The sequence below is a fragment of the Eucyclogobius newberryi genome, unplaced genomic scaffold (assembly GCF_026437365.1).
Source record: "Eucyclogobius newberryi isolate DKJ021-1_F unplaced genomic scaffold, fEucNew1.0.hap1 SCAF_12, whole genome shotgun sequence".
Taxonomy (NCBI): domain Eukaryota; kingdom Metazoa; phylum Chordata; class Actinopteri; order Gobiiformes; family Gobiidae; genus Eucyclogobius; species Eucyclogobius newberryi.
In genome coordinates this window covers 7,995,314-8,007,820 of record NW_027315746.1, presented here as the reverse complement: position 1 = coordinate 8,007,820, position 12,507 = coordinate 7,995,314, and the positions used below count along the sequence as shown (strand labels likewise).

The following is a 12,507-nucleotide window of genomic DNA, read 5'->3' as shown; positions in this document are numbered from 1 at the left end:
TCGCACTGGAAGACTCTTACGAGACTCGATGCAGAATCACTTTGGGGCCATTTTAGTTGTGGACCTCGCAGTGACGTTAAAAGTGTGAGGGGTCTAACGAGGGGTCTAATGAGGGGTCTAATGAAGGGTCTAACAAGGGGTGTGACGAGACAAACGGCGATATCGAACAGCGCTCTGCTTGTTTTCCTTGATCCAGGCATCGTATTACTTTACATATTTTTTGGTAAATGTTTATTTAAATCGACATAAATTAAGTTTTTCTACTCTCCTTCGCCTGCTGTTATGTTGTGCCAAGAGGGCAGCCGTGTGGCGCTGAGGAAAAGCAGAGACTCAAACCACAATTGCAACAGAACGTGTATGAACGTGCTTCCGAGTTGGCAAGGAACGTGATCATCCACGGCGTTTTTATCGGTTCCTTTCACTTACAAATTGCTGAACTCAATCCAATTATTGTTTTAATTAAAGGGACTGTTATGAGTCGTTTGGTCTCATATCGATACCTCATTGGCCAATTGATCTAAAAAATAAAAAGAGACTCGTTACACCCTAATGTACACTGTAACATCAGTCAAACGATCCCAATCTTTTCTTAACGTGGGCATTAGACTAGGAATGTTCAAAGGATGGCCTGGGGGACCAAATGCGGCCTTCGGACTAACATTTGTCGGCCCGTACTACATTAAACACTAGAAGCCAAAGCCGGTTGAATCCACTTTCGTTCATCTTGCCATTCGGAACCCGCAATTTAAACCTCCTGGTGTCTGACTGCGAGCTCTGACGCAATAGTTGTCTTTTTGTAGCTCCAAACTCCACGGTGCTGCCCTCCTCGCTCCTCGCTCTTCGCTCCTCACTCACACATTAACCCCTCCCTCCCCCCTCTCCAAAACAACAACAACCTTTTCTATCATTCTTTTTAATGTGGCTCCCCGCGCCTTCAGCTAACTGCTACTGACCTACTTCTTCATTTTGTTTTGCTAGCGTCGCCGTAGACCGCGTTCATCCACCCGGTAGAAGCGATAAAACAGACTTGCAAAACCCTTTTTTGTTCTCCTTTTTAATTATTAGCCGCCTCCGCACATCAAACCTAAGTCTTTTATCGCCGTAAACGGGGGGGCATAGGAACCCGACGGTCGAACAGTTGCGTTTACAATGCGCGACGTAACGAGCGGCCGCGCTCGCCTCGTTTTCGCCGCCGGCCGAATTTTCCACGCCGCCGAAGCGGCCCCGCCCACTTTAACGCAACTCAAAACAGCGTCTTTCATCACTTGCGCCACAGCTAATTACGCTAAGGTTACATCACGGGAACGGATAGCGACGGCCACGGTTGAGGTCAATGATCGCGAATCGGACTTCTATATTTGAGTTTGTTTTGGTTAATCAAGAAAAGAAAGGGGAAATTGTCCAACGAAATGAATAATTAATTAATGCCGAAATCGTCCAATTTATAATAAGGATATTCCATTATTTCCCCCAGAAATCCATAACCTTCTTGTTCCGTTTTTTTATTTTGTCTTGCACTGTTGAAATTCCCCATCCATCAACATCCCCCTCTTTGACTATGAGGCTACTGCTAACACTTTTATCATGATTACTATTACTATTAGCATTAGCATTAGCATTAGCCAACGCAGTGGAGGCATGTCATCTTGCCTTTATTTTTTTCTAATAGCGTTTCATCTCCGACTTTGACCAGGTTTTCATGCTGTATTGTTCTGCTTATCCCCCTCTCTTCCTCTTTCTCTCTCTCCACACACACTATTGTATCTGCGATCTAAAAAGTGCCCATTAATGGTAAGTCGGGGGAAGGAGGTGTTTACTTTCTGTAATCTTTTCTGTCACGTCGAATCGGAAGTCAAACAAAAACTTCCGGGATCACGCATCACGACACATCGCATTCATCTCGCATTTTTTGCATGACGTGTATTTGGCATCTCCACGTTCCACACGTCCCCCCCTCCCCCCCAAACCCTTCTCACTTTGTCGTGCCGCCACCCTAGCCGCCGCCGTTAGCCTAGCATGGTCGGAGTTGTCTAACGGCGCATCCCGTCCTCCCCTCTCTCCCGCCATCGCCGCATCCACGCATCCCTCTCCTCCCATCTTTGCTCCCCGTTTGGGTCTTTGTTTCGTTGTGTGTTTTTTTTACTTTCTCGTATGTTTTTCGACGCCGCCTGCTGCCGCTACATGCCCGATCAACCAACCAACCAACCATGCACTCTTCTCTCCTCACATCTTCTGCCATGTTGTTTTTGGGCACTTTCCATTGTCCGCTAAGCATCTGTGCCTGGTGTCTGCCACCGGCTGGATAAAAGCACAAAAAGACTGGCCCGGGCCTCTTGTCGCTCCGCATACGCAGCCCAGATGACACGTCGCGCTGCCAGGGGAGGAAAAGACGAGAAATACTGTTGGGTTATTTGTAGCGTGCGGGGTTTGAGCTGGGTTCACCGCCGTTTTTTGGAAAATGGCCGATTTGTGTTGCCTGAGCTGCGTTTAGTGGCGGAAAGAGGCGGCGAAGTGCGGACGCAAGATGATTAAATGATGTCCCGTACGATCAACCAAACATCCAATTTTATTCTGTGTATAAGATGGTAATACTGTAGTTGTGAGACGTCTACAAACTGCACGGGATATTTGTGTTGTGTTTTTGTGTCGGTTGATAAGAATCTGAAAAGGTTTATTGCCATTGTCAATGAACAGGATTCACACACATAAGAACTTGCTTTGGTGAAACGGTGCAACATAAAACAATAAAACATCCTGTATAAGTCAAAAGGAAAAACAATTCAAATCTGATAAACGATAAGAATAAAAATAAGCTTACAATGTACGCAAATGTACTATTGAATTGACATATGTAGTGCAGAAAGTGAACAGTGCAGTGAGTGATTAAACTAAACTATGATTGGTTCAGATTATGGTTTTCTCGAAATTGTTTGGGCAATGCAAGTTTATTTGTAGAGCACAATTTGTACATAAGGCAATTCAAAGTGCTTCATGGGAAAAATATGCATTAAGATACAAAAAAATGCATTAAAATACATTTTAAAAAATCATCAAAATACAGAAAAATGCATTAAGATACAGAAAAAATCATTAAGATACAGAAAAAAAAATCATTAAAATACTGAAAAAATTATAAAAATACTGGGAAAAAAATCATTAAATACTGAAAAAATTATAAAAATACAGAAATAATCATTAAAATACACAGGAAATTCATTCAAATACAAAAGAAAATCATTAAAATACAGACAAAAAATAATTAAAATACAGAATGCCCTTGGAACTTTGTAAACGATGAACTCTGAACTGAATCGTTCAATCAAAATATAAATAAATCATGTTTTCATTGCTATGCGTGTCAGAAATATCGCAATTACCTGACGATGACAATTAAATGACAATGTTAATAGAATAGCTCAACAGAGAAACAGAAAAGTCAGATATTTTACCTTCACTAGAACACATTTTGTGACGGCAAAGTTCAGTTTTAATTATTCGCAGCAGCAGCAGCAGCAGTATTGTCGTAATAAAGATTTTAGTATTGTGCTTGAATAACGGGTCTTTTTTTACTTGGAAATAACATTTTCCATTGTTATCAGAAAAAGATGTTTCAGTGTTTCACCAAATCAACCTCTATGTCTTTGTATAAATGGGAAATTACAATTTAAAAAGCCTAAAGTGCGTTTACTGGACCCAAAATCTGATCCGAAAGAATTAGTCATTATAAAAAAGCTGTTTCCCTCATTTAAATGTATATTTCATCCCACTGGGACCAACACGTCTCCAGTTAAACACTCATAACCCTCTGAATCTACCATCCTCTGGAGAGTGTTTTCAGCAGCCACTTTCTGAATCTTGATCATTTTATTTAGCAAAACTCAATTAAATTCTTCACAATTCCGTTAAATTCTTCGCCGCGGCTGTTTTTCGGTGCGTTTGAGCCGGTTCCGCAGCCGCTCGGTGAGACAGATGGACGACCTCGCCACATGATTCATCCCGTTACTCACAGCGCTGTTGTGTTGTCCATCCATCGCACAAAGCGCACACTCCTTGTTTGTCAGTCTGGAGCGTGGTGATGTAATGCCCGACGGTGAGCGGGTTGCCGTGCCATCTGCTGCCGGGTCAAAGGGCGGAGCGGGGCGGAGCGGGCGGAGCGGGGTGGGGCGGGGCGGAGCGGGCGGGACCAAAAAAGACATGGACATTTACAGCCAAACCATGATTTTACCTGTTAAGGCTGCATTATGTCATCACTCAGAGGAGGGTGTGTCACCGTTACTCGAGTACACAAGTAAATTGGCCTGACACTAGTTATATTTGCAGCAGCAGTAGTAGTAGTAGTAGTAGTAGTAGTAGTACTACTAGTAGTAGTACTAGTAGTACTAGTAGTACTAGTAGTACTAGTAGTAGTAGTAGTAGTAGTAGTAGTAGTAGTAGTAGTAGTAGTAGTAGTAGTAGTAGTAGTAGTAGTAGTAGTAGTAGTAGTAGTAGCGCTCTTTGGACTGCTTATGGTATGAAACATGAATATTTACATTAAAGGTGCTCTAACCTTCTGTGGTTAGATACAGGTGGTTTAATGCCACAGTGTGGGACATTACAGGCAGTAATGACCACGGAGACGAGCGGGTGGTGGACCCTCAACCAGAAAGGTTACATGGTGCACCTTTAAATAACATGATGTTCTGATGATGAACCTTTTGGTAGAATATGTACTTTAGCTTTTCTTCTTTCTTGCTTGTTTTCCATCTTTCCTCCTTTTCTTCTTTCTTTTTTGCTTTGTTTTTCCTTTTTTCTTTCCTCCTTTCCATCTTTCTTTCCTACTTTCCTTCTTTCTTTCCTCCTTTCCTTCTTTCTTTCGTCCTTTCATTCCTCCTTTCCTTCTTTATTTCCTTCTTTCTTTCCTCCTTTCTTTCCTCCTTTCGTTTCTTTCCTCCTTTCCTTCTTTCTTTCCTCCTTTCCTTCTTTCTTTCCTCCTTTCCTTCTTCTTTCCTCCTTTCTTTCCTTCTTTCCTTCCTCCTTTCCTTCTTTCTTTCCTTCTTTCTTTCCTCCTTTCCTTCTTCTTTCCTTCTTTCCTTCCTCCTTTCCTTCTTTCTTTGCTTCTTTCTTTCCTCCTTTCCTCCTTCTTTCCTCCTTTCTTTCCTCCTTTCTTTCCTTCTTCCCTCCTATACACCTTTTCTTGCCTTTTTTCTTATTACTCATTGTATCACTTACAACATAAATCTTGTCAGTTTATGTCAGTATTAAATATGTTTTCAAATATCATATTGTTGAGGCAAAACTCACCATTACATTTTGGACACATTTAAAAAGACTTAAAAATGAAGTGGCTCGCACAAACCCCCCTCTGCGCCGCGCCCGCTCCGCCCCCCTCTCGCCGGCTCCGCCCCCCTCTCGCCGGCTCCGCCCCCTCTCACACGCTCCGCCCCCCCTCTCACCCGCTCCGCCCCCTTCACACGCTCCGCCCCCCTCTCACATGCTCCGCCCCCCTCTCACATGCTCCGCCCCCCTCTCACCCGCTCCGCCCCCCTCTCACCGGCTCCGCCCCCCTTTCACACGCTCCGCCCCCCCTCTCACCCGCTCCGCCCCCTTCACACGCTCCGCCCCCCTCTCACATGCTCGCCCCCCTCTCACATGCTCCGCCCCCCTCTCACCCGCTCCGCCCCCCTCTCACCCGCTCCGCCCCCCTCACCCCTCTGTCCATTTTGACCTGGCTTGGCCCTTCTCGTCTCCATGTCCCCCAGATGAGAGCCAGAACATGGGCAGTGACACCAGCAGCCTGGTCCAGTCCCACAGTCTGTCCCTGAGGAAGCGCGAGCCGCCGGACGTCCCGTACCAGACGGGGCAGCTGCACCCGGCCATCCGGGTCGCCGACCTGCTCCAGCACATCACCCAAATGAAGTGCTCCGAGGGCTACGGCTTCAAGGAGGAGTACGAGGTAAGACCCCGCCCTGTACACGCCATACTCTGTACTCGCCATACTCTGTACTCGCCATACTGCAATACTCTGTACTCGCTATACTCTGTACTCGCCATACTCTGTACTCACAAAACTCTGTACTCGCCATACTCTGTACTCGCCATACTCTGTACTCGCCATACTGTAATACTCTGTACTCGCCATACTCTGTACTCGCCATACTCTGTACTCGCCATACTCTGTACTCGCCATACTCTGTACTCACGATACTCTGTACTCGCCATACTCTGTACTCGCCATACTCTGTACTCGCCATACTACAGTACTCTGTACTCGCCATACTCTGTACTCTCGATACTCTGTACTCGCCATACTCTGTACTCGCCATACTACAGTACTCTGTACTCGCCATACTCTGTACTCTCTATATTCTGTACTCGCCATACTCTGTACTCGCCATACTCTGTACTCGCCATACTACAGTACTCTGTACTCGCCATACTCTGTACTCTCGATACTCTGTACTCGCCATACTCTGTACTCGCCATACTCTGTACTCGCCATACTACAGTACTCTGTACTCGCCATACTCTGTACTCTCTATATTCTGTACTCGCCATACTCTGTACTCGCCATACTCTGTACTCGCCATACTACAGTACTCTGTACTCTCCATACTCTGTACTCTCGATATTCTGTACTCTCCATACTCTGTACTCTCGATACTCTGTACTCGCCATACTCATACATTTTGATGTATGAGTATATATGTATGAATATAAATATAAATTAATTGAATATAAATATAAATTGATTGAATATAAATATAAATTGATTGAATATAAATATAAATTGATTGAATATAAATATAAATTGATTGAACATAAATATAAATGGACAGTATGACCAGCGAGAAACAAACAGATTTCTCTTTTCAAACCTGAATCACGCGTCTGTTCTTTGCCTGTTACGATGTTTCTAAAATGTTTCTAAAAATGTTTCACACAAATTTGACCAGAACTTTCTCCGGCCCAAATAAAAACATCATCATTTCAGTTTAAGAGCAGCGAGTTGACACGTGTGCAGCCCGTGCAGCCCGTGCAGCCCGTGCAGCCCGTGCAGCCCGTGCTGTCTGACCGGGCCTTGTGATGCACAGCCTTCCCCCTCTTCCTCTTCTCTTCCTCTTCTCTTCCACTCCTCTTCCACTCCTCTTCCTCTCCTCTTCCTCTCCTCTTCTCTTCCACTCCTCTCCTCTTCCTCTTCTCTTCCACTCCTCTTCCTCTCCTCTTCCTCTCCTCTTCCACTCCTCTTCCTCGTCTCTTCCTCTCCTCTTCCACTCCTCTTCCTCTCCTCTTCCTCTCCTCTTCCACTCCTCTTCCTCTCCTCTTCCACTCTTCCTCTCCTCTTCTTCTCTCCTCTTCTCTCTCTCTCTCGCTCTCTCTCTCTTTTGCACACCTCAGCACATTTTTTATCTTCCTCCAGATGCACTTTTACAGTAAATAGTTTATGTTCTCCGTCGTGTTCACGGCTTTCGCTGCTCGTCTTTTCTTTGTCGTCTGCTGTGATTTTGCACCTTTTTTTGCTTCCGTCACTAAAATGAAGGCGATGAAGGTGAATTTGTGTGAATTTGTGAGACTTTAAGACCAAACGTAAGAATGTGGGACGAGCCTCATTCAAAACGCTTCATTCACTTGAAATTATGATTGGAAAACACAATGAAATCTGCTCATAATCTTAAGCAATAGAAGTGACAAAGTGTGATTTAGTTGCAAAGTTTATTATTTTTATTCAAACCGTAGGCATTATGGCCTCCCTAATTGTTGAAAAATATGAGCATTTAAAAAGTATTTTCTTTATGCTATTATAACTGTTAAATATTCCAATGATAGCAGATTTTTTTGGTATTTTTTTTTAGCAAAAGATCAAATAAATAGGCACAAATGTAAACATGACTGCAGTGTCGTTAACCAATGATACTGGTCTGTACTTGTGCAGCGCTGTTCAAATTGACTTTAAAAAACACTTTAGTTGTTTCTATTTTTTGCTTCCTTAACTTTTTTTTTGTATTCTAATCGCAAATTAAATACACTACTTTTGCATTTATGTCGTATTATTATCATTGGCTCTACAAACTCGCCATGTTAATCTTACGTCCGACAATAAGATAAGATAAGATAAGATAAGATATTCCTTTATGTCCCACATGGGGAAATTTCATTGGTGCAACGCAGGTAGATACAGAGGTAGATACAGAAGAACAGATCACTTATAGGAAGTCTGAAAAACACTTTCAGTAGAAGATCTCCTATAAATAAAAACTCCCATAGACAAATAAATAAATACATAAATACCATTGCATGTGATCACGACAGTAATTGCACATGAATATGTGTCACGACAGCACATAGATTGCACATGAATTTCACATGAATTGCACATATGACAGAATTGCACATCAGTATTAGGTTAGGTCAGTATTGCGAGTGTTCAGTACTAACAGTTTTTGTTATAAAGTCTGACAGCAGCAGGAAGGAAAGACCTACGGAACCTTTCCTTCACACAGCGAGGGTGGATCAGTCTGTCACTGAAGCTGCTCTCCAGAGCGGAGAGAGTGTCCTGCAGAGGGTGGCACTCATGGTCCAGCATAGATATGAATCTAGCCAGGACCCTCCTGTCCCCCACCTCCTGCACCGAGTCCAGAGCACAGCCCAGGACGGAGCTGGACTTCTTGATGACTTTGTCCAGCCTCTTCCTCTCCCTCTCTGTGATGCTGCTGCTCCAGCAGGCCACACCGTACAGGAGGGCCGATTCCACCACAGAGTCGTAGAAGGTCTCCAGGAGTGGCCCTGTCACTCCAAAAGACCTGAGTCTCCTCAGGAGGTAGAGCCGACTCTGGCTCTTCCTGTACAGTGCGCCTGTGTTATGAGTCCAGTCCAGTTTGTGGTTCAGATGAACACCCAGGTACTTGTATGAGTCCACTCTCTCAATGTCCCGTCCCTGGATGTTCACTGGCGAGGGGGCAGTGGGGTGGCGTCTGCGGAAATCCACCACCATCTCCTTGGTCTTCCCCGCGTTGATGAGGAGGTGGTTCCGCTGACACCAGTCCACAAAGTCCTGTGCCAGTCCCCTGTACTCCGCATCATCGTCGTCCGTGATGAGTCCGATGATGGCAGAGTCATCAGAGAACTTCTGCAGGACACAGCTGTCCGTGTCGTGTCTGAAGTCTGCAGTGTAAAGGGTGAAGAGAAAGGGCGCGAGGACAGTGCCCTGGGGCGCCCCCACACTGCAGGTCCGAGTGTCAGACACACAGTTCCAGGCTCTCACAAACCCGGGTCGGTCTGTGAGGTAGTCCAGGATCCACTCTGCCAGGTCGTACTCCACACCAGCCGTCTCCAGCTTGTCCCTCAGGAGCAGCGGCTCGATGGTGTTGAAGGCGCTGGAGAGATCGAAGAACAGAATCCTCACAAAGCTGCCAGGCTTTTCCAGGTGAGAGAGAGAGAGCGGTGCAGCAGGGAGATGACGGCGTCCTCCACTCCGATGCCAGACCGATATGCAAACTGCAGCGGGTCCATGGCTGAGCTCACGGTGGAGCGGAGGTGGTCCAGGACCAGCCGCTCCAGTGTCTTCATCAGGTGGGACGTGAGAGCCACCGGCCTGAAGCTGTTGAGGTCTTTGGCGCGAGGTGTCTTAGGCACAGGTACCAGACAGGAGGTCTTCCAGACCTGTGGTACCACCCTCAGCTTCAGGCTCATGTTGAAGACATGCTCCACAACTCCACACAGTTCATCTGCAGGACTTAAGGAGCCTGGGGCTGATGCCATCAGGTCCTGCTGCCTTCCTCACTTTAATCCTCTTCAGCTCACTCCTCACCTGTGCTGCTGTGACAGTCAGTGGTTGGCAGGGGGACCGTGTGCTGGGGGGATGGGTGAGTCCAGGCGAAGTGGGGAGCTGATGGTCCGGGGCAGATAAGCGAAGAGGAACAGATGCAGGGCATTGTCCAGCTGTGGAAGAGGGAGCATGCAGCTGTGCAGGGGGAGGAGGGGCGGGTGACCGATCAAACCTCAAGAATTGAGCATTTAAATCATTCACCCACTGTAGATCCCCCTCTGTCTGGGCAGGGGGGATTTTGAAGCCCGAGATGGTTTTCAGGCTCCTCCACACTCCCTGAATGTTCTTCTGCTGCAGCTGCTCCTCCATCCTCCTCCTGTTGCCGGCCTCAGCCTGCCTGATCTTCCTCCTCAGCTCCTTCTGCACAGTCCTCAGCTCCTCCTTGTTCCCTGACCTGAAGGCTCTCTTCTTCTCCTTCAGCAGAGCCTTCAGTTCACGGTTAATCCATGGCTTGTTGTTTGGAAAACACCGCACCGTCCGGGAGGGAACAATGTTCTCAAAACAGAAGTTGATGTAGTCCGTGATGCACTCTGTGATGGTGTTGATGTCCTCCCCATGTGGGTCATAAAGCTCAGTCCAGACAGTGGTGCTGAAGCAGTCCCTCAGAGCCTCCTCGCTCTCAGCAGACCACATCCTCACCTCACGGGACACCACAGGCTGCCTGCGCACGATGGGTTCATACACAGGCCTCAGATGTACAAGGTTGTGGTCCCTAACCCTAACCCAGGGGAGGGAGGGGGTAAGAGGAATAAGCCTCCTTGGTGTTGGCAAAAAACAAGTCCAATGTTCTATTCTCTCTGGTGGGGCAGGTAACATACTGGGTGTATGTTGGTAGGACAGAAGAGGGAGAAGCGTGGTTAAAGTCACCAGAGACGAGGAAGAGAGCCTGTGGATGCTGTGTTTGCTGTGTAGCCTACAAGTGCAAGAGAGCAGTGCTTCACAAGCATCTTCAGCATTGGCAGACGGGGCCACATAGACTGCGATCAAAATCACATGTGAGAACTCCCGGGGCAGATAGTATGGCCTCATGCCAATAATCACGTCACGTCTTTGGGTTGAATAATGACACCAGGATTGGCCCAATGATTACACAGTTATTATTAACCACGAGTCAGGTCATTAAATCTCAAATATTTGACGGAAAAACGGCAAAAAGCAGGATATAGTAGACAAAAATGTTCAGTTCTCTTCAGTGAAACTCCGTATTTTGAAGTGTCGATGTAACGTTATTAGTTTATCGTGTAGCCGCGATTTACCGTGATTTACCGTGATTTACCGTGATTTACCATGTCTTACCGTGTCGTAACATTCCTCAAAAACACGTCTGGAGTTGTATTTAGCTTCATTCATGCTCGTTTGCGAAAATTTTCCTGATAAATCATAAAATTCCGCCGTCAAATCGCGCTAATTACCGCTGCGCCATTTACGTTAGCATGCCGGGGCAAGCTAGCTTTTCATGCTAACACCAAATCCAGACGAGGGAACGCCCGATCGGTGAAGAGTCACGTCTGGGTTTCAAAACGAAGTTCTAAAATATAAGATGCAAAAGTACAAGAGCAAGTTTTAAGACGGACGCACTTCATTAATAATGTGTGTGCAGTTGTGTCTCCTGTCCTTCATTAGCGTCCTTCTCTAATTACCTCTCCACCTCTGTCCCCCTCGTCTCTGTTCAATAATGCATCGTCCCGGGGCCCTTATCCTCCGGCCATTTTGGGGCAGTCGTCCTGTCACTGCCCGCTCGCGTCTGATCCATTATGAATACAGGCGTTTGGGGTCAACGGGCCTCCACGACTTCAGTCAGTCAGAAGCCCCTCCCCCAACAGCCCCTCCCCCGACAGCCCCTCCCCCGACAGCCCCTCCCCCGACCGTCCACTCGCTGTCCTCTGTCGGCCTGTGTCTTTTCCTCCTAAAGTATAGTCATTATAGTATAAAAACTGTCCGGACATTGGAATATTGTGAAGATGGTGGAGCATATTTATTATGTTGAAATGCCTGATGAACAGGCTCTGGTTTTCATGATGTGTTTTGAATAATTTATGCTTGTGAGTTCCTTGTCTAAAAAGTAAAACTAAATGAACGACCTCATTTTAAACAGACTGAGGCTGGTTCACTTCCTTTTCCTGGACCAATTTGGATGGATACAGATCCTGCTAAAGCTGCACTGAACCAGGGCTAAACCAGGTCCAGCCCAGGACTAAACCAGGACTAAACCAGGACTAAACCAGGGCTAAACCAGGACTAAACCAGGGCTAAACCAGGACTAAACCAGGTCCAGCCCAGGACTAAACCAGGACTAAACCAGGGCTAAACCAGGGCTAAACCAGGGCTAAACCAGGGCTAAACCAGGGCTAAACCAGGGCTAAACCAGGACTAAACCAGGTCCAGCCCAGGACTAAACCAGGACTAAACCAGGGCTAAACCAGGGCTAAACCAGGGCTAAACCAGGGCTAAACCAGAGCTAAACCAGGGCTAAACCAGGTCCAAACCAGGTCCGGTCCAAACCAGGTCCAAACCAGGTCCAAACCAGGACTAAACCAGGACTAAACCAGGACTAAACCAGGACTAAACCAGGACTAAACCAGGACTAAACCAGATCTAAACCAAGACTAAATCAGGACTAAACCAGAGCTAAACCAGGGCTAAACCAGGGCTAAACCAGGTCTAAACCAGGTCCAGCCCAGGACTAAACCAGGACTAAACTAGGA

The 12,507-nt window shown here is 46.4% G+C and overlaps 1 protein-coding gene across 3 annotated transcripts in view; it reads left to right on the top strand.

The window, feature by feature from the left end:
• Positions 1-12,507, top strand: part of LOC140356020 (receptor-type tyrosine-protein phosphatase mu-like) — a 362,562-nt gene that overhangs the window by 269,860 nt on the left and 80,195 nt on the right. For all 3 annotated transcript variants that reach the window (XM_072440712.1, XM_072440711.1, XM_072440710.1), the window contains one exon: positions 5,739-5,932. In XM_072440712.1, the coding sequence (XP_072296813.1) occupies positions 5,739-5,932 (194 nt within the window). The remainder of the gene's footprint in view (positions 1-5,738; positions 5,933-12,507) is intronic.